Raw genomic sequence first — 23,923 nt, forward strand, 5'->3', positions numbered from 1 at the left:
AATTAGCTGCAAAGTTCTTGACAAAGAGATTGCATTGTCTGATGCTGACGAGATTAACTCGGGTCCGTTGATGATAGTTGGAATAGAGCTCACACTTCTGTTGAGGATTCTGTTTGCTATTTGTCAAAACTGATGGGAACCAAGTCGCTGCTCAGCTACCTTGGACTTGACGGACTGAGCATACAACTCTCTTGCCTTCTTTATTACTTTTTTACAGAGGTTGCTGGTAGTCCTGAAAACAGATTTAGTCTCCGTACATCTATTATGTTGAAAGCAATGGAAAAGGTGATTTCTGAGCGCAATGGCAGCAGCACATTCTGGGGAGAACCACGGCTGGCTGTTAGGTTTTTGCTAGAACTCTTTCGAGGGTATGAAACTGTCTGTTAACCATTCCGTCAGGTCTGATACTAGTAATACACACGGACGAAAAAAACGCTTTGGATAATCACAGATTTCAAGGTAGTTCTACTAAAATAGCCATATTTTTTAAACCAAAGCACTTCAAGTCTTCAAATTACTACTGTTTTGTTCGGAAATGAATATACTTTCAAATGAATTAATAAATATGAATGTACATGTATATATTTTAAGAGTTTTAAGCAAATAAAGTGATAAAAATGGGAACGTCATAAAATGGCGTTTTCGGTAAGGTTTTGTAATGACCCCCCCCCTGTTTTCTAAAGGTCCGTACCGTGATTGTATGAAGAATTTCGTCATGAAATTTGGGAATCAATAAGAAGAGGTGTTAATCTTAATACTGTCAAGTGTCCGAAATATTTTTGACCATTTCTTTTTTTGTTGTGTTAAAAATAAGACTTTAATATGCCGAGTATCGAACATTTTGAAAAAAAAATTCTTCGGACACCCACTGGTAAGCAAATCATTCTTTTTACTATCTTTATCAATTAAAAGTATTATTTTATGTTGAGTAGGACCGCGGTAATTGATAATTTAAAAGGATCTACTTGAAAAAAATGTTTATTTTTCGAGTTTGGTCAAATTAAGTTAGTATTAGTAGCAGCAGCACTGCAGCAGTTGTAGTATTAGTCATAGCACAGTATAAACAACACGCATTCTTTAATTTTTATTCACGAACAAATTAAGAAAAACATGAAAATATGAATATAAATGTTCTGATATGTTTAATTAGAGCTATTTTGTTATCAGAATAACATTAGTTTAGAACTATTCGGTTTTCAGAATGTATAATAACAACAATCCCAACCAATTCGGCATTATGAATCCATTATAATTTCACATTTCTGGTCAAATTTAAACACATGGTTAAAAAAACAAAGTAAATTTTTGTAGATATATAGCTTGCATGCACTTTTATTCATTGCATTAGTTTTGAACAGCGAATTAAAACAATGTTTTACTGCGAACAGCCACAAATGTTTTTTTCAAAATCAAAAGATGTATGAAAATCTTGTTTGTATTACTATACACATAGATTTGAAAAAGTTGTCAAAAAACAAATACATAACAAATAAATGTTATCAAAGGCAAGATAAGTTACTTTTCTACCTAACTGGATATGTTTTTAGTGTTTATATTTAATATAACATATTTATTCAGCTCGAAAAACAGTGTTTACCGATGTATTCGAAAATTTAAAATGGCGGCCGACTCTCTCTTTGAGGCGGTAAGTTTGGGAAAATTAGTTATAAATAAAAAACTAGACAAAATACTGTTACCATGACATAGGCGGATATATATTCAGCGGGTTTTTAACAGTATTTTGTCTAGTTTTTTTTATTTTTAACTCATTTTCCCAAACTTACAGTGTGGAAGAGATAGTCGGCCGCCATTTTTAACTTTCCAATACATCAGTAAGCACTGTATGTTTTTCGAGCGGAATAAACATGTTAGCTTAAATAAAAACATGCTTTGCATGACATTTATTTGTTATAATTTTATTTTTTTTATTTTTTGGACAACTTTTTCATACCTCTATGGCAAGTAATACAAACGCACAAATAGTGTTGACTGTTGAGCATTTCCTGAGAACAAGACAAATGTCAGTTAGTTGACACTTAAATATTTGAAGTCTTGATAATGACTTAAAAATAAATAGTAAAACTGTTAGCAACCCACCTACTAAAGTTATGTGTGGCAAGTCTCCTCCTAAAGCATTCTTTAACCCTAACAATAACACTAAGTTCGAGTGGCAAGCCCCCCCCCAACAAAATACCTCTGTAAGCCACATACAAGCGTCTAAAACAAACAAACAAACAAAAAATAGATCCTTCCTTAAAGAAAAATGCACATAAAAAATAAACTGGTTAACTGTCCTAAAATGCTAGAATGGCCTGGAAATGATGAATTATTTTACATTAAATTTTTGTGAAACTAACCGCCCCCTCCTCTAATATTGTTTTTGTTACTGTCAAGTCTTCAGTATGTTCACACATAATTTTCCTTAGCCCTACAATTAATTCAAAGTCCAAATGGCAACCCTCCCCATATTCTCATAGCATAGAAACCCTCTTAAAACCACACATAATCGTCTTAAAAAAAATAAAACAAAAAGCATACAGGATTTATCTCCCATAAAAAAAAACAGTTAACTGCCCTAAAATGCTAGAATGGCCTGTAATGGGGGATTATTTTACATTAAATTCTAAAATAATTTGTTTATCTTTCATTAAAGTTTTTCATGGCATTTCATACATAATTGCCTAAAAAAGGCAGAATCACATTTTGGAGAGGTGGTCAGAAGGGGTTGGGTGGGGTTAAACAGAAGGTGTTAATCTACAATAATACCAAAGAAATATTGCATTATATTCATTTTTAAATGGTCCTATGTTTAGATTCAAGTTTTTTGTTCATAAAGCACATTACAATTCAACTTTGAGTTCTCCAACTTCTTTTCTGTTTATGGATACATGGCATTTTTAAGGAATTGCAGCATATTTATGCACATTTACTGTAGATTATTTGGAAACCATGAACTTTTGGATATTTTCAGGCACATATTCTGATTCTTTGTACAAAAATACACTTATATGGTAAATTTCATTGCTTAGTCTTGTGTTTTTACAAAGATATGATATTTTTACTGAAAAAGTAGTGTAAAAAATGTGATGAAACGCATATGGTCTTAAAGAGGAGAAAATATCCAAACGTGTGAGGCATAAAAATAGTCATAACTTCCTTAATTTTAATCAGATTTTTAAAATTTAAAAAGATTTTTTCTCAGCTCATCAAGCTTTATATATATATATATATATATATATATATATATATATATATATATATATACCAATATTGAAATATTTTAAGCTATTTCAATTTTTTCATGTGTATTGCTACTGATAGTATAGAGGACATATCCTTTTTAAACATAGCATGTAGAGGTAGGTCTGATATAAATGTACGGAAGATTGTTAGGTGAAAATACAGAATAATTATAAAACACCCTCCTCTCCCATTTTATGAATGGATTTCTAAATATTTTTCATTATTTCAGTACGGTAACATAAGTGCATACGTACCGAAAGTTTGTTTGTATAAAAATTGAAAACTTGTTTAAACACGTTGGTTAATACAACAAACATGTCCAAAAATGTTTTTTTTTATGCATATTTATATTATATTCTGTTACTGTTAATAAACACTGAAAATTTCATTAAAATTGGTTGATTTCCTGAATTTTGGTAAATTTTTAAGTTGTGATGATGTTGGTAATGATGGTGGTGGTGGCAGTGGGGACTCTAAACCTTCTGAAACGCTTTATTTAGAAACTAATTCTTAGCATTGGAATAAGGTGTTTTGTAACTATTCTGTACTTTCACCTAACAATGTAATATAAAAAGGATATTGTAAAACTTGAATTTAACTTGAAAATAGTATTACAAAAATAATGTAATTTTGTTTTATTTCGTTAAAAATTGTTTTTGTTTAATTTTAATTCAAACGGCTTCACTCAACATCACTTGATTTATTTAAGTAAAAATTGCTTTAAATGACAAACCACTTATTCAGTTAAATAAAAGAATAACTTATCTTACCTATGATAACATTTATTGGGTTTGTTTTACAATCCACAAAAGTGGTCAAAAAATAAATATATAACAAATAAATGTTACAAAAGGTAAGTTACTCTTCTACCTACTATGATAAATTTTTGATGTTTATTCTGTAATGTTGAGCGTTACATGAGAAGAAGAAAAAATGGCTGTGATGTCTCTTGAAATCTTTGAAGTCTCGACAATGACTTAAAAACAAAAAATTATACAAAATAGTGGTAGAAACCCACCCAATAATTACAACAACTTGGAAGCCGTTAAAATGAAACTTAATTATCCTAATTAGTTTAAATACTTGAAAACATAATTGTAATCTGTACAAAATTTATTTTCATTTGATATGCTACAAGCCATATTTTGTTAATAGTTTCTTGGAATCGTGTTGTGGTGGCCATCTTGGATTTTTCACGGTGTAATGACATCAGAATAATATTTAGCATGATGATAAAGCCTTACTTACCATTTTTCTTAGCTATTTTTATGCTTCTACTTAAAGCCGTTAAAATGAAAATGAAATATGCTAATTAGTCCATGAGTTACCAACTGAACCTTCATAATATTATGATATGTTCAAAATTTCATCATAATACTTCAAAAAGATCTGAAGATACAGCTTTTTAAAGATGGGTTAGTCTGTAAATTGTGTCAATTTCCTACCATTTTCAGTCACAAGCTTATATGCATTTGAATAGGATTGACTTAAGACAAAATGTCCAGTGAGCCACACATTTTTTGATACTTTGAATGGTCATAACTCCAGTTCTAATGAGTCGGTTTAAAAAAACATAATATTTTGTTTTTTTGCTCTTTTCAATAATGCCTGATTTGAGTTTATAAAAATGGCGTGGTATTGCTATTTAAACTGCGGAATGAGCAAAATGTCTAGTTTTAAAATTCTTAATGTATTATAAGATTGAAAGTTTTGGAAGTCATTTACATGCTTGAATAGTAATTTTCACATCAGAAAGCTATGCTTTATCAATGTACAAAACTCTGATTTTTCCATTGTTTGGAAAATGTGCTTCACCTACACAAGCTAATTTGCACATTAATAATTTGATCCAGTTCAAATTTTGACATGTGCCATTTGAAAGTACTTTAAAATCATTGTTTTTTTTAGTGAAATTTATGTTATTTTCAAGAAAACAAGCAGTGGCTTGATAAATGTTACTCAGACTCAAGTTCCATTGGAAATAACACTTAAGAGGTGGTATGCTACCTGAACAAGGTCAAATTTGACAGTGTCCTGGAAAATATCAAAAAAGTCTACCAACTTGTTTAGGCCGACTGTAAATTGAATGTTGCATGAGATAGCAAAGAACTTGATGTCAGAAGGCAGTGTATTCTTCATTTTGCATGTTAGTGAGAAAATTGTTCAATGTGAGCACCACGTTTGCTCACATTTAATCAAAAACAACATGTCAGCAATCCAGAATATTGCTTGCAACTATTTCAAGGAGTTTTTGCGGCAATATCTGATAATGGATGAAACCTGGATGTGCTACTTTGATTATATTCTCATTATTTTTTCTTTTTTGTGATCAATTTTGAACCCCGGTATTTGTGAAAGCAACAGAGAGTTCTCTTTGGAATCCATACTGGAAGAAGAAATAAGATCTGTCAGTACCAGCGGGAGGATGATAGTAAAGGTCAGAAAGGAATTGAAAGATATAAAATTCAACTATAAAGCAACAGAAGAGATAACATTATCAATGATCTGACATTGTTAGAATGCCAGGGTACTTCAATGAAGTTCAGTGAAGATGACAAATGAAAAAAATTAAAAAAACGATAGAGAGGGAGAGAGAGGTGGGACTGAACTCGAAAACGTAGGGTAATTAGTTTTCCTCGCTAACCATTAGGCCAAAGAGGATAGTGAATTCAAGGAGTTGGTAATTAATTTAATAGGAGTTTCCACGCATGTGCAGAAATGAACGTTGCTTTTAAACCTGGCCGGGGGCTAGGTAAGCTTCCCGCTTTATTAAATGCTGCTTTTAAACCTGACTGGTAGCCAGGTAAGCTTCCCCGATTTCTGTCATTTGCGTTCGAATAGTTTCGCTTTATTATGCGAAAAAGACAAACACTCGAGACGACACGGTGGGAATTTTTTTTTTTTTTAACTCCATCAAAAAAAAAAAAAAAAAGGAAAGAAACGGTGTCTGTTTGCGAATCTCAGATATTATGATCTCGAAAGTATAGGAAAACTTCTTGCAGAATTTAGTGGAACCTCGATCTGAAAAGCCTTTCGTGGGCATACACAAATACTTGGCCCATTTCGCCTTATATATATATATATATATATATATATATATATATATATATATTACAATGTCAAAATACATAGCATGAAAGGTATCAAGGTAGCAACTTGAACCATTTGGTTTCAGGTGGAGGTAGCTACTAGAGTCAATGCAAAACTACTTGAAATTGACAATGAAGTCAGTGTGCCACTAATGTATTTTAGGACTATTCAGTGTTATTTGAAAATATTGTTTTACATTTACTACTAAATGAAAGTTAACTTAAATTTGATCACTGTGTGAAAAGGGAGTTTACATGTGATAGATTAATATTCATTAATAATTAAATCGAATATCAATTTTAACTGTAATTGATAGTGTTATAGTATTTATATTATTAGTTTTATCTAAAATTTAAAAAATTTTTTTACCACAAACAAAATATACTGCCCCTGAAGCATAAGGAGCTACTACAATAAATGTTTTGGAGGACAGTTTTGTGCACATTACATTTAGGCTTCTGCATTTTATACAGTCTGGGAAATTGAGTGGGGAGGGAATTCCAAAGAGAAGCAATCCAAGGAAATAAGCTTACAAAGTAGAAAATCTTATGGCATCTAGGACCTCCACAGTGAAGAGGTGAGATTTTGCTGCTGTTCGGGTGGGTCAAATGCAATAAGTTCATCATAGCACATTCCATGTAAGTATGTGCGAAACATATGGATGCAGTGATGACAGTGTGGGACCTAGTAGGTTAGAAATTCTTTTTTGTACACTGCCCAATAGAGAGAGGCTAGTGTTTTATGCACCAACCCAGATGTGGCAACAACGACCCATACACAGGATGATTTGGTAGCTTTATAGACGGGTTGATGCAAAACGTTTACTAGCCCGGTAGAGGAAGCTTATCTTATTTGTAGCAAACTTGGCAGCATCTATGTACTTTTTCCAATTGCTTGACAATGTAAATTTATGGAATTTGCATGTTGGACTCCTGAGAAATGGTCTACCAGCTATGACAATGGTTGGAAAGGTTATTTGTAGTTTACACAGACATTTGTGTTGGCAGCATTAAATGTAACCATCCTTTTATTGCAAACTGGAGGTTGTGTTTTTTAATGATAATGAGTTGGCATTTGATTTTCCTTTATGCCAGGTGTCACTGGAAAATACATGATGACGGGTATCGTGGAGGTCATTTATGAAAATTAGGAACAATATAAGTTTGAGTATCGATTTCTGGGCACATCCGCGTTTATCTGATGCTTAGATGTACGACCATTGAAAACAACCATTATTTTCCTTTTAGCTAAGAAAAATCTAATTACATTAAACATCCTTCCAATAATACCATACAAGTTAATTTTCCTGATAAAATCTTTATGCCAAACTTTGTCAAATACTTTGGAAATATCAAGAACTACATTCCCATCCTCATCTACCTTATTTAGTGTGTGATAAATATGCTTTGAGATGACTGTTAGGATATCAGCAAGAGAATGGATTGGACCAAATCCATCGTGTTGAAGTTTAGTAATTCTAAGTGCTGTACTATCACTAGATGGATCAAGGATTCCAAAATTTTAGTGAAGAGTGTGCAGAGACTAATAGAATGAAATTTTGCAGATCGGTTCTTTATCCAAAACTCTTGAAGTCTGAAACCACAGAGACAGTTTTCTAGCAAAGGGAAGCAAGATTCATCAAGTCGTGTATTATAAAATTTGGAGAGGACAGAGGTCAGCTCAGCATTTTCTTTTAATAACTAAGATCTAATAAGATCTGGTCTGCATGCTTTGGAAGTGTCAAGTTTTTTAGAATAAACAGGACACAAGAAGGGTTGATGATCAGATCACTTAGTACAGTTTTTGGGGAATTGGGATGAAGCAGTTTGCATCATCCAAAATGGAGTTTTGGGTAAATTGCTGGGTAAGCAGTTCAACCTTATCTGTTGATGGGGAAGTGACTTCATCATGGTTGTATAGAAGAGGAACTGTTACCTATTGTTCATCATGCTATCATATATTAAAAAAAATCACTTGTTGATAGTTTCTGTGAAGTGATGCGATTTCTAGTCATTTCAGCATTGCTGGGTGACAACAAAATAGTAAAGGAAAAAAAAAAAGTGCATAAAATTGATTTTTAAACCGTGGTCTTGGTGACCCCATTGGAATGAATGGTTCAGTAATTTTTTTACCATAACCAGGTTGGGGGTCACACTGAATCTAATGATATAAAATATTTTTAGTTTCTAAATTTTATCCGAACACATGTGATTACATTTTTCCTTTACAAATAAGGTACTCAGACATGAATAATCGAGCCAAGTCTAAAAACCATCTGCTTTGTAGGGTTCCAAGTGAAGCAGGAAGATTATTTGTGATGAAGATATTGTGTCTAGACTCAACCATACCTAAGTATTGATATTGACAACCATGAAATTATGCCAATCTTAGACAAAATGATAGAAAAAAAGCTTGGTATGATATGGAAGGATACTATGCACAAACACCATTACAAAACAGGATTCAAAATATTTAGAAAACGCAGAAGTAAATAAAAAAATAACATAATTCATCATATTTGATGTTTAGGTTATGTAATTTGAATTTCTATCATTTCAAAAACAATCCTCATCAGTATTCCAATATGTACATTCAGTGGAGTATGGTGTCACCTTTTTAGTTTGTCCCAAGTCCACTGAGCTAAAGTGGTTTCATCTAGGTATTAAATAAAATCTATCATTACAGATAATTGGTTTACAAAATATACAAAGCAAATTAATCTACAAGCGATTCATGTAGAAGACATACATTCACAACATTTAATATTTAAAAACTAAAGTAGAAAATGAATTTAGTATTAAGTAACCCCCACCCCCACTAAAAAAAAAAAAAAATGACAAACCAAACCTTTACCAATTTAAAACTTTAAATTTCTCTGAATAGCAAATATTTTTTATTCATGTAGATTAATTTAAAAAGAGAAAAGATTAAGGTTATCTTATCTTAAACTTGCTGCATCTACCTGGTATTGCCTGTTGAATAAAGTTAAATTACTGAATTGAAAAAAAAAAAAAGTGGTAGTAGCGAGAGGTGGAAAATGAAAAAACAACAGTAGGTAGAGGTGTTTAAAAAAAAAAAAAAAAAAAGTGGTAGTAGGAAGGTAGGCTCGAACCTGTAATGCAAAGGAGAAAAAAAGTTAAAAAAACGTGATATCTTTGCCAATGTCTCCATCGTCCGATCGGAAGTTTGGAACATTGAAATTAAGGCTAGTCAATCAAAAAGATGACTCGCTAAAATGTCAGCAAAAAAGCGACCATTCCTTGTATAAAACGGCCAAGTTTAGGCTGAAAGAATTAATGTTTTGGGCCAATTTTTCAATACTTGTCATTCGAAGGATCGAGGTTTAAAATGATACCGGTTTCATCAGGTTCCGTCACCTGCGTTGAAAGTTTTTGGGAGACACACACACACACTTTGCCTTTTATATATTAGATTTTAAAATGACAAAAATTTTAAACAGTTTTCAAATGTTGATAACTAAACATACTCCACCCCCACTATAACCCCATTCAATTTGATCATGGTCTTCTGATAAATATACTTAAAAAGATTCTTATGCTGACCTTAGGTTTTATCAACATGTTCTTGTGCAAGAGTCATACTGTGTAAATATCTCTGAAATTATAAAGGCTGAGCTTCTGAAAATTTGTGTATAAATTGCTACCATAGCCTTGAATATGTGTATTAAGAATATTGAAGTTACCCCCCCCCCCATGTTATTGCTTATTCAGTGATTCAATAAGAAGAGCCTTTAAAATAAATTCTTTAAAAGTTGATGCATGTTAGAATTCTAGTTTTTGATGTCAGTACTCACCATACAATTGTCAACTTTTTACCCCAAGTAAGGGGGGAAAAATGCAGTTCATATTAAAAGAAAAGGAAATCCCATCTCCCTGCATGACTATTTTCATAATTCATGAATGCTAAAGTTTGTTTTTTTCATTCATATATTAAAATCAAAACAATTTTAATCAACAATACAACATAGAATTTCGAAATTCTCTCTCTCTCTATATATATATATATATATGTCTACAGAAGCTTTGAGTAAAAGAAAAAAAAAGTGAAAATAAAAATAAAGAATGCAGTTTAAATTCCCAGAAAAAAAAACCCAACTAAATTTAACCTATCACAGATTAGCACCTACATAATTTGACTTCTAAAAAAGTTTACAATTACAATATATAATTCAACTATATAAAGATGAGGGGGGGGGGAATCCTCAACTAAAATTGTTAAATAGAAATAGACTTAGCATTTGCATAAGCCAACTTCTCAAAATCTACAATTATATAAAAGAGAATTCAACTATATGAGGATATAAAAAAAAACCTTAACTAAAATTTTTTTAAAATCGAAAACAGGGATCCTCAGCTGCTTACCAGGTAGATGTTTCGGAGATTTAAAAATATATATATATATAGTAGGGACAAATGATCTAAGGACAGTCATTAGAATGGCTAATTTGCATATGTATATTTAAACAGCTAATACATTTTATGTTATTTAGGATCAAGTAAAGATTAGATACTCCGTAGTAGAAGACAAAGATTGGCGAACGTTTCAAGTGAGACCGGTTGTTGACATTGCCGTTGGTTGTTTGTAAACACGTCAAATAGCAGACATGATCGAATGTTCGCGAGCAAGTTTTTAAAAAATATATTTACAAAACTTTTTAAGATTTAAAAGAAAAAATATATATTTACAAAACATTGTCTTTAATATTAAATATTTACAAAACTTTTAAGGATTAAAAAAACTTTTCTATTTACACAAAACTTTTTGTATAAGTAACAAAGCGAACGTAAATTTAACAAAATATAAAAAGTTATAAAAGATATGTGAATAAAATATATTTTTTTAAATCTCGATTGTTTATGCTTGTGATTTTATTATGCATAAAAATTGCCTCGGTCTAGAAGGATTTCTCCTTCACTGACCACCTACATACATCGCGCTTTAAATAAATATTGAATTGTATTAAAAACGCACAAAGATAAAAAAAACACACTACATAAAAATTAATCTTGGTCGCAAAAATCCGAACAAGTCAGTTATTTTATATTTGTTTCTTGCCATTAAAAAGTTTGGTTATAATACTTTTATTCAAATTTTTTTTTAAATTATGTATTTTTTAATTGACATCATCCGAAATTCTCAGTTATAACGTAGGTTTATTTATTTATTTGGTATTATTTTACGACCTGTCCCAGTGTAGTATAAACACCCCCAACCACCCCATGTTAAGAACGGCTTTCGAAATAAACACCTACCAACCTCCCCATGTTAAGAACAGCTTTTGAGGTTGGGGGTGCTTATTCAGAAAGCTGTTCTTAACATATGGAAGTTGGAATGTTTATAACATGCTGGGGCACGTCGTAAAAATTTACCATTTATTTATATTATTAATAGTTTTATTAAAAAGTTCTGTAAATATATAAAAAGAACTCAGAAAGATACTCATTTACTTAAATATATTTTGTTTATATAGGTTCGTTTTATTACATTAAAAAGTCTGGCGTAAATAGAAAATGTTTTTTTGTTTTTTTTAATCCTTAAAAGTTTTGTAAATAGAAAAGGAAAATAAAATAAATTAAAGACAATGTTTTGTAAATATATATTTTTTCTTTTAAATTTTTAAAAGTTTTGTAAATATATTTTTTAAAAATCTTGCTCGCAAACATTCGATCATGTCTGCTATTTAACATGTTTACAAACAACCAACAGCAATGCCAACGTCCAACAACCGGTGTCACTCGTAATGTTCGCTAATCTTTGTCTTCTGCTACAGGGTATCTTTACTTGATCCGTTATTTACTACTAATTTTATTATAGTATTTTATCTACATGTGTGCAATAGTTTTGGTGATATTAACAGTAGGAAATTAAAACGATTGAATAAAAAAATGGATGAGAAAAATTATTTGTAACATCATAAAAGCAAGGAAGGAAAAATGAGGAAACTTATGGCTAGCAAGCTACTGTGTCCTGCTCTTTGACTTTTCTTCATCTCACCCCCCCCCCTCCTCCTCATTCTGTTACTATTTTAAAGTTTATGTCTAATATCTCTAAGATGCTGAAAAAATCGCCAGGACCGCTGCGAAGAAGGTAGGTTCTCTCTACCGTGCTAGAAAGCTACTAACGCCCGAAAGCATCCTATACCTCTATAAGGCCACCATTCACCCATGTATGGAGTATAGCTGTCATATTTGGGCTGGTGCATCTGCTACTAGTCTCTCGCTCCTAGACAAGGTTCAAAAGAGAGTCGCCAATCTGATAGGTCCTGAACTGTCATCTAAACTTCAGCCTCTATCCCATCGACGAAATGTTGCATCCCTCTGCCTTTTCTACAAGTACCTTAACGGTGAATACTCTGACGAACTGCAAGCACTTGTGCTCCCTCAATGTAAATACTCCCGAAAAACCCGACAAGCAGCTAAATTCCACCCCTTCACAGTAGAGATCCCTAGATGTAAGAAAGCCTTCTACTCCAGTAGTTTCTTCTCCAGGACAGCTAGACTTTGGAATTCCCTTCCAGGTCCCTGCTTCCCCAACTGTACTGACTTGCAGAAGTTCAAGTGCAACGTGAACCGACATCTTGCTGCCCAACTCCCTACACAGTATTCCTGATACCTATGTCCCTGATAGTAGCCCCATACAACAAAGTGGCAATGCGCCTTGTTTGGGGTAAAAATGTAATTTAAAAAAAAAAAAAAAAAAACGATACTGCACTTTCATGTTAGTCAAAAGGCCAAGGAACTTAAAAATGTTCCTATGATTAAGCATTTTTAAATGATTTAAATGGATTAAATCCATTTAAATCATTTAATGAGGATGGGCAGTATAACATCAGTTCTGTTGTCATAAGATGATTCTTTCAGGAATTACCTCTTCTTTTTTTAAGGTAGTGGGGGTAATTCTTTTCTAGGTATTACATCCTCCATTAAAGGCAAGGTAATGTATCTGTTCTGTTGTTATTCTCCAAGACACTATCTTCCTAGGAATCACCTTTTTTCTCTGGGAGAGAGACATAATCTTTTATCTTGTTCCTTCTCCTTCTATGAGGAAAATCCTTCCAGATTTTACTTGTATTTTGGAAGGGGTATTGTAGTATATATTCTATTGTAATGATACCATCCTACCAAGCATTACTTCTTCCTATGAAGGTCAGTATGTAATTCATTCATCGTAACATCCGTGCTGTCTAGCAAAACGTGACTGAAGAAAACTTAGATTTACTAGTTTATTAATCACATGAAAAACGATTATCTAATTTTTGTCATTTATGTTTTACTGTAGTAATTCAAAAGGAAAAAAGTACATAACTTTAAAGTTTAATTAACAAAGAAAATATTTTATTTAGATATGAATGAACTTTAAGGTTGATCCAATTAAAAGAAAATAGAGAAACGCAAACGTAGAATCGAGATAATCAAAATGTAATACTTGTACAAAGACACAAATGTTCAAATGGGGAGTGAAAAACTGGCCAAACAATTTTATATCGACTCGATATTACTTGAGAAGGAGATATTGTTAGATATTTAGAGTTTAGAGAAAAATAATTCCAAATATACTACAGGTCACATTCTATTTCAGGATACATGGCACTTCCTTGTGACAACTTTTAGAGGAAGGCATAAGCATTTTATCAGTTTGTTAAGCAGATTAAATCCGGTCAGCTGAAGATACAGAAAAACCCATAATTACCACCTTACATGATGCACTCACTGTTAAAAGTACATGTTGGATTACAACAAAGCCTGTTATACACAATTTAAGGTTTTACCTTCTGGCTCTTTCTTTTTAATAAAAATTGAAATAAAGAAATTTTACAAAGATTAATTTAAACAAAAATTTTGTTTGTAGTGGTGTGAGGAAATTGGAAAAAAACAAAAAAACAAAAAAAACTTAAAAATTTAAACTAAATTTAATAATTAAAAAACATTTAAAACAGAACAAAGATTGGAAAAAGAAAAAAAAACTAAATTGAAACATAGAACTAGGAATGAAAAAAAATAATTGAAAAAGTCTTAAAAAATAGTTTCTTGCTTTCATCATAACAGCGTTAATGAATCAGAAACTTTTAGAATCTTGTATTTCTAAATCAGAAGGATTTTTCCCAAATATGCATTCACGATTTCTCCAAGTTATCTATATTTAAGCTATGAGAAAATGTCATTAAATTCAATAGAATTGTTTGTTTACTTTTCTTCTCATCATTAACAGTGTACCATTATACATGTTTTACCGACATTTAACCAAGGGTTAAATGTCGGTAAGTGGGGGAGGAGTATGACAATTAAGTGTCAAAAAGTTGACTAGTGAAGTTAATTAAATAATTAAATTATGATAATAATTCTTTTATTGATAAAATTCGTTTGGGTAGCCAACATTTTTTAAGAACCAAGTGTAATAAACTGTCATTGAGTGCAAAGAGATGATGACCCTAGCAAGAAAAGGATTGACCTATAAAACTGTCAATAAAACAAAAACCATCTGCAGGTGTATGGACCTTTCAAAATTATAAACAAGTTATATAAGTAAAATAAATTCGTTTTGAGAATCCAACATTTTAACTGCAAAGAGATTGTGATTTGAGCAAAGACCTATAAAACTAAAACAAAATACAGGTGTTTGCACCTGCTGAAAATCATAATTTATATCAAAATTACAAACAATAAATATATTTCTAAGTTGGCAAACATTTTGGGTCGGCCTAACTTTGAATTGAGTACAAGTTTGGCACAAGGACTGGGCGGCTATACATAATTCATCAACTAATCACAGAATTGCTCTGTATAGCCCCTCCCAATGACTGCAACTAATTGGCCGATTATCTAAAACCAATGAGAGGCTAACCAGGGTGATTGTTACGACGATAGCCATTAGTCGGCAATCTCCATTGGCTGACCAATCAGACACTGATTGTTCAAGGATTCGAGCCAATAAATAGAGGATACCCAAAGCGAAAAATTGAGTTGGTTCGTTTTTTTCCACCGCTTAAAGAACCAAATCCGTTGCCATTCCGTTCTGCATAATTAATGCTGCCTAATTGCAGTTAAGATTTTCTAAGACAACTTTATTCCGCCAACCACAATCACTCTCATTCCGTGGTGTTTCTGAAGATTGTGTTAATAAACGTTATTGTTTATAACAAGCGATTTTACACATTTTCTTCTGATTGTTTCACAACTTTTCTTCCCTCCAGCAACAAATTCCACTTTCGCCGACTGGACCGTACTCCTCTCTTCTTTCTACGGATCTTAAAGCAACGTGGGCGTGGAAGGAAACAGGGAAAGACCAGTCGAAACATGTTGTGATCATGAAAACCATCGGGCAACTCGGTCTCGTGAAAATATCGTACAACAGTAAATATTTGATCCACATTTTGGAATTTGGGACAAAACCACAAAAGATTTCATAATAAAAATTTCATAAATTCATTAACTTAATTGCTTGTTGGTTTTTATCATATGTTAAGTCATTTGATAATGAATTTATGAAATTTTCAGCATCAAATGACTTAACATGTGATAAAAACTAACAAGCAATTAAGTTAAATAATTTATGAAATTTTCAGCAACTTAATTGCTTGTTGGTTTTTATCACATGTTAAGTCATTTGATGCTGAAAATTTCATAAATTATTTAACTTAATTGCTTGTTAGTTTTTATCATAAATTCATTAACTTAATTGCTTGTTGGTTTTTATCGCATGTCAAGTCATTTGATGCTGAAAATAAATAGTATATAAATGATATTTTTATTTAGCCTATATATGGGCCCCTGACAGTGAGCCTCAGAGTAATAACAAACAAGGGGTAACTCTACTCTCTTAAACTGCACCATCATGTATATGCAGCAATACACGTGAAAACATTGAAATTACTTAAATATCTCAATAATAGCATACATGATGTAATATCACAACTTGTATGTGAACTAGTTTAAAGTGAAGAGAACTTGTGTAGCGTTGTCTACACTCTCACTTGGAAAAAAATCTGGATCCAATGGCAAGACAATCTCCAATTGTCCTGGCTAAATGTAGGAGTTGCTAGAAACTTGTCAGAGTTTGGTCAAACTGCCTATAGAGCTCCACTCTGAATTTTCTTTCAGAGTTATTTCCCTTAGATTAGACTGCCTTTCAGGGCTGATGAGCTCGAGTTTGAAATAGTTTTCCTTCTCTTAAAAAAAAGTTTGAATATAAAAAGTGTTTAAAGTGCTGGGTCTCCACGATGACGGGCACAGTCAAACAACTTTATGCATGAACAAATAAAAAATCTTACAAATATGATATGTATGGCAAGGAGTTCTTTTGGGGTGTTTTGTACAGATTGAAAAACATTTAAAACGCTCGATTTCCTCAATGATCATGATGACAACAAAATGGGCACAGTCAAATAGATTTAAACAGATAAATAAAAGAGATCCAAGAAATATATACAGATGGAAAAGATTTCGACCGGTACTCACGAAAACAAAATAACAAGTGACAAGCATTGAATCTTTTTGAAATTGTTTTATTTTTATTATTTTTAATAAACTTTAGTTGTTTTCCTGTTTTTATGAATATCAAAAACATGAAAAATGACATACATAAGAGCTTGATGAGCTAAATAAGAATCTTTAAATTTTTAAAATCCAATTAAAATTAAAGAAATTATGACTAATTTTTTGTGCTTCAGATGTTTCGATATTTTTCCCTCTTTAAGGCTGTATTTCGTTTTGTCACATTTTTTTTCACTACTTTTTCAGTAAAAATACAATATCTTTATTAAAATATAAGATTAAGCAATGAAATTTACCATATAAGTGTATTTTGCATTTTGTTTTTTAACACTTTTAGTACATTGTACTAAAAACAACAAAATAGTTTTGGCTTGGTATTGTTTGGAAATAAAATTTGAAAAACTTAAAAATAATTTTTTTTAAATTGACAAACTCAGAATAAAAAATGACTAGTCAACTAAAACGAAAGCAGAAAAACAGTTTTCTATTTTTAAGAGAATACTTTAGTCAGCTCAACGCTGGTCAGTGTATTAGTGCATAGCGAGCCGTCTTCCCGTTAAGCAGATTTGAATTTCAATAAAAGATAATATTTTAAAGAAATTTCTGCACAATTAATAATTATCAAATATTTACATATTATAATTCTGAAACTATTATCTATATGAAAATGGATGACATATGCCGATTTTTTAAAATCAATTTTGAAAGATTCTTCAACTTTGCTCGGTTGTAACTTTGCTTCTTGTGGTCGTAAAAATATAAATCAAAGTCCAGTAGAGATGGACTTCTATGGTTATATAGCCTGTAAAATTTCAGCTATATCCAATCAAATTTGGCTCCACACATGTGTATCCAAACGTTATGTATTAAATGTAAACATTGAAAAAAGTTTCCCTTTTTGCTGTCATCATTTTTCGCCGTTTTTTTCATTTTAAACTTGGAGCATAAAAACATTGAACGCATAAAAGAAAAATAAATTAACATCATTGGAATGCTTATTCTCTCTCCATCAATGCAATTCTTTTAAAAATTGACCCACAAATAAAAAAGATATGACTTATTGAAGCACATTAGGTGTGTAACATTGCCGATGTCCACAAAAATACAGCATATGCTTGTAATGCTAGAAATATGTGAGAAAATGCAAATTCATAATACTGGACTGGTTGGAATTGTTTTAATTACATATTCTCATAAACGAACAGGTCTACTTAAACTAATGAAATAGCTTTAACTAAACATGTAAGAGCTGATTACTAGCTACCACATGAAAAAGATTGTTTTACTTACTAATGAGTGTCCAACGAAAAAAAATTTTTTTTAATTTTCAATACTCGTCATATTGAAATTATTTTTTTTTCTTTTTACACACACACACAAAAGAGTGGTCAAAAGTATTTTGGATACCCAAACTATTAAAAAGGATGTCTCTTCTGATTAGTTTCCAAATTTCATAACAAAATTAATTCTTCATACAATTGCTGCATAAGCATTTACAAATTAGGGAAGGGTCTTTACAAAACCTTACCAAAAACACTGGTTTACTATGTACACATTTTTATCACTTTATTTGCCTAAAACTCTTAAAATTCATTTGAAAATATCATTTTCAAACAAAATACTAGTATTTTAAGAACTTAAAGTGATTTGGTTTTTAAAATATAACTATTTTAGCAGAACTCCCTTGAAATCTGTTTATCGTCCATGTGTATTGCTAGTATATGTAATTTGAATTTTAAATTGTAAATTTATCATTTTTATTTTATGATTAAGTTATATTTTTTGGGTTATTTGATTTAAATAAAATTAATTTTGAAGTTTTGTTCATTACAAATTATCAATATTTTACAATTAAATGTATCTAAATGGTTTTATTTTTCTTTGGTGATTAAGAAAAATAATTAAAATAATGTAATTGTAATTATTTATCATGCAATTAAAATTAGTATTATTTGTATTTTAAAATGAAAAGTATATAAGAATTGTAACTTTATATGAAAGAATGTACACTCATCAATGATTAAACTATTTTAGATGTATACAAGGTTTGTAAAGTATTTAAGGATATGCGTTATTTTTATTATTGTATGATTATTATTAGACTTTATATTTCATAATTATCAATGGCAATCCCTACGGTTATCGTGGCTAGAAAAGATGAACATATCTATTTTGAAAGAGCCATTTTTAAAAAATCACTTGGTCTTTCATTTACAAAGCTCACAAAGAGTTACCAAAATGTAAAAGATCTTTTTTATCAAAGCCCAGAGGTTACTCGAGGATAAGGATTAAAGAGTGTATGGTACAATATCGTAGTAATTGTTAGTAGTGAATTGGATTACTTAAGGGGATGGCTCATCAAGAACTTGTTCATGTTGAACTTGAAGACAATCATATTGTAGTCAGTTGGAAAGCAGGGAAACGGAAGAGAGTTGCACAGGTGTGCAGTTCTAAGAAAGAAGCTTTGTTCATGGAATCTACGTTTAGGTTTAGGCACAGATAAAGCGAGAGGAAAATTGATAGTGGTTTCAGCTAGATGAGTGTTTTTTGTGAAAGTTTAGCAGTTCTGGAGAAGAAACTTAGAGTAGAAGGCCTTCTTACATCAAGGGAACTCTGCTGAGTTATTCATCGAGAAGATACAAGGACTTGTAGTTCATCGGAGCATCCACTATCGAAAAACTTGTAGAACAGGCAGAGGGATGCAACATTTCATCGATGGGACAGAGGCTGAAACTTAGATGACAGTTCAGGACCCATCAGATTAGAGAGTCTCTTTTGAACCCTGTCCGGGAGCAAGAGACTAATAGTAGATGCACTAGCCCAAATATGACACTACTCTATACATAGGTGAATGGTAGCCTTGTAGAGGTACAGGATACTTTCAAGCGTGGTATGGAGAGCCCACCTTCCTCACAGCGGCCCTAGCAATGCTCTCAATGTATCTGTTCCAACTCATATTTCCTGTGACAGTTAAGCTGAGAAGTTTGAACAAAGTACTTTCAGGTTATGTATCTTTAGCCATAGCTATTAGTGGCTGAGAAGGTTTCTTGTAATTATTAAAGGAAACAAGCTTAGTCTTGGCAGCATTGAATGTGACCATCCATTTTTGGTCCCAGTCCACTGATAGTAATAGAACACCTAACTTTCTTCAGCAAGTACAGCACACCATTGGTGCTAATCCTAGAAGATCTAGGAGCTCGATCACAAAGGAACATACGTCAAAATGAATACTCTGGCAGGTTATCCACAAAGACATCAGATAACAGTTTTATGGAAGGAGTCAAAAGGTCATTTTAGATCAGAAAAAGGCAAGAAAATAATCACACGTCTCATGAAACGCAGAAATGAATGGTGGAAATTAAGCACTCTCATAATAGTCCTTCAGCTTTGATGCAAGGTATGATTTGCCTACATGCTAGATTCATATTGGATTTTACTTTATGAAAACTTGAGGATTATTTATTTTTTGCCAGAGTAAAACGGAGATCGTATTCGAGAAAAATTGTCTGTTTCACTGACAAAGTTTCTATAAATAAAAGAAATGATCTATCAATCTACTACGGTTTCCATGTCATTTTATATTTGCAGGTTTTTCCACTTTGCCATTTGATTTTTTTAATACATTGTCCGATTTTATCTTTATATTAATAATTTACAACCTAATCATAAAATACATCTTATAAATGCCTCACCGTAAGTCTTTAATGATGAACTAGTTTCACTGCAGGTTTCAAGTTCATCAGAACCATACCACCAGCAACCCAAGCATTTCTCAAAACAAAAAAAAATGATTCTTCAAATGCATACAATGTAAAATGACTCTTAGAAAATATATAGATTACCTACAGAAATTCCAAAAATACCAAGTTAGAAAAATATACCTGAGAAAGTTGCAGGCAAAAAACAAAAATACTAAACAGTAATTAAAATAATACATACAAGAATTTTATCTTGTGTCACATCTTTGAATTATGAATTCATGTAAAATTTAACGCTTAAGTTCAAGAGGTTTTAAACTAAAATTCAGGAATCTTGCTTAATTGATGTGTAACTACTATGGATCAAATTTAATGTAAATCTGAAACATATAAATTTTAAAATGGGAGGTTATTCTCATATTATATCTTGTAAAATGTTTAAAACAAACTAATTTAAAGAATGTTTAATAATTGTTGTCTAATGATTAATGTAAAAATTTCATAAAAATCAGAGGCATAATAACAAGCTTTGCCTAGATTATCAGTCCTTACAACTCGCAGCTGCATTTCAAAATTCATAATGATCAGTTAATTTTAAATGAATAGTTAAGCCAAAAAAGATATTTAATCGTTCTCAGGTTTAAACCAAGATGTTTTAAAATTATATTAGCCTAAATTACTTTTGTAAAAAAAAACTCAAATAATCTTCATACCAAATTCCTAACATGTGCCATATTTATTAAAGATTCCATTATGTTTTTATAAATCACTGAAAGATAAGCATACGTGAATGATAACAAGTGCTTACCTTTGATATCTCTATGAAGCTTTTTTTCCGAATGTAAGTAATCCAGACCCTTGAGAATTTCCCTGAGAATGATAGCAATATCACTTTCATTGAATGTGCCTGCCTTCATGAGGTCAAGAGCTGACCCACCACCCAGATACTCCATAATGATCCATAATTTTGTTCCCTGGAAGCAAAAATAATTGTTACACATCTTTTCACCAACATTAAAACATGTGAGATGCAAATACAAAATCTACATCAACACTTTGGGGAAACTAACCATGATTAGTACAAGAAAAAAAACCCCCAAAAAACATACAATAAACTCAAAGTTTTCCAAAAGTAACACATTTTTAATAAGTACTCTATAGCTGTACTATATATTTGGAGTTTTAACCCACGCACACACATAAAATTAGATATCTTGAGTTTTTTTAAAATATTAGCTACCTTAATCTTTTTTCATTCACACCTTCACAATATTAGTTACCGTCTATCTTTTTTTTTTTTTAGATATCTAACATTTGGCATCTTTTGTAAAATTAGCAAAATCTAAACAGCATTATGAAGCACAATGTCCAAAGGTTTTAAATAGACATTCAAACCGGTACATTCACAATATAAACAAAAATATAAAATACATCTTGTGGATGCTCTATCATCTGCAATAAACGAGGTTCATTGCAGATTTCAATCATTCCACCAGCAATCCAAACATTTCTCAAAAGAAAAAAGATTACCTTCTCAAATTTGACATTGTGCTACGTGCCATATAAGTATTACAAATGAAATGGTCAGAGAGAAAAACAGACATTATATGACATGGGTGTTCAGCATGTAATAAAAATCATTCAAGCAATCAAACTTCTTATATTTAAGGCCTCCACCAAAATAGATTTAGTTTTCAGAAAATAATTCCAATATATATGTATACTAGAATACCTGCCTCAGGAACAGGAAAACACCCCCCACCCCCTAGTTTGGCACTATTTTTATGTTCACATCAGGGCTGAAGAGTCGGATGGTAAAAGTCCGACTCTGGCTCTTAGAATTCCTAGGATTCCGACTCCTTTGATATCTTCGACTCCAACTCCAGACTCCTATGTGGAAATCTATTCTGCAGGTCCATATAACAGCCTCCAATCCCTATTCAACAAGCATTTTATAAATACTTTTCATATATATTATTTTTTACATTTAATATTCAGTTCTATGATAAATATACTCGCATATACACTCAACCAGCGTTATAGAATAAGTTAAGATAACAAAGGGGTAAAAAATTTACAATTAAATTTTATTATGCTATCAGTTCAAATTAGAGATAGGGAAACCTCTTTCGGCTATGGCATTTCGAAGCCAAACACTTCTCATCAGAAGAGGAGAATTTTTTAAAAGATAATATTGCCTTTATGGGAAGAGGATCAAAGGAAAAACAGGAAAAAGGGCTATATTAGCATGGTTTGCTTCTTATTGATTAAGGCCAGTTTTTTTTCGGATAAGACTGTAATTCCGGATCGATCCCAAACTAATCCAACTGCCAACTTCCATTTGATTTAGGAACTGGATAACTTTTAAATTACAATCTAATTGTTATCTGATGTAATCCACTGTGATCACAGTGTCTAAAGACAGAATTTTCATTGATCTTGTGTGACGTCACAACCAAAACGAAAACAGCTGTCCAGACAGGATTTACAGTGATCCAATAGACCGAAATATCTTGATAAAGTAGAAGCATTGCAGTACAAAATATGATATATCTTCAAAATAAAAGCAAAACCATACAAAAATTGCTAAATTGTGCAACTGATAAAACCAAACAAGAAAACCATGTAAAAAAAAAATAATTTATTAGACTTAAGGAGTCAGAGTCGGATAAAAAATTTGACTCCGACTCCTAGTACTCTTAGAAATCCGACTCCAACTCCAGCTAAAACCTCCGCCTGACTCCACAATCCTGGTTCACATTATAAAGATTTAAATCAAGATTGCTATTAAACCTTTTGTCTGGATTGGTTGGTTGGTTGTTTTGTTTTACGGCATATCAACCCTTTTCGGGTTATTTAATGCCGAATCCAAAGATTTTGAAGAAAATTTTTTTTAATAAATATATTTGTTGTTTTCACGTCGGTTTCTATTTAACCCATAGTTGGGACCCTAACAGGTACTACCACTCCAGGTTAGAGTGGACCTGGGAGCAATGGTAATTAAAGGGTGGCTCCACACTCCCCAAAGCCCACAAGCTGGGGCCTCACCACTGGATATAGTTTAAGGTCATATCCAGGACCCCCATTGAGGGACTTTTACCCTCTGCAGGGGGGCAGTCGACGTATTCTAATGCCCCATGGACAGGGCCTGTTTGTCTGGAATCCTTATTATAATTTTGATCATAATCCATTGCATAATTTTGATTCTAGAAAATGTCTAAAATTTAACGCTTAAGCTCACAAGGTTTTAAACTAAAATTCAGGAATCTTGCTTTATTGATGCTCAATTACTATAGTAAATGTAAATCTGAAATATATAAATTTTACACTGGGAGGTTATTCTCATATTATGACTTGTAAAATACTTAAAACAAATTAATT

General features: G+C 31.7%; 1 protein-coding gene across 18 annotated transcripts in view; it reads right to left on the reverse strand.

Moving 5' to 3' along the window:
- Positions 1-23,923, reverse strand: part of LOC145246805 (serine/threonine-protein kinase 26-like) — a 203,264-nt gene that overhangs the window by 56,231 nt on the left and 123,110 nt on the right. For all 18 annotated transcript variants that reach the window (XM_080108621.1, XM_080108607.1, XM_080108609.1 and 15 more), the window contains exon 3: positions 21,351-21,516. In XM_080108621.1, coding sequence (XP_079964747.1) covers positions 21,351-21,516 — 166 coding nt within the window. The remainder of the gene's footprint in view (positions 1-21,350; positions 21,517-23,923) is intronic.

Source organism: Euprymna scolopes, chromosome 24 (genome assembly GCF_053919585.1).
Source record: "Euprymna scolopes isolate OS-2025 chromosome 24, ASM5391958v1, whole genome shotgun sequence".
Taxonomy (NCBI): domain Eukaryota; kingdom Metazoa; phylum Mollusca; class Cephalopoda; order Sepiida; family Sepiolidae; genus Euprymna; species Euprymna scolopes.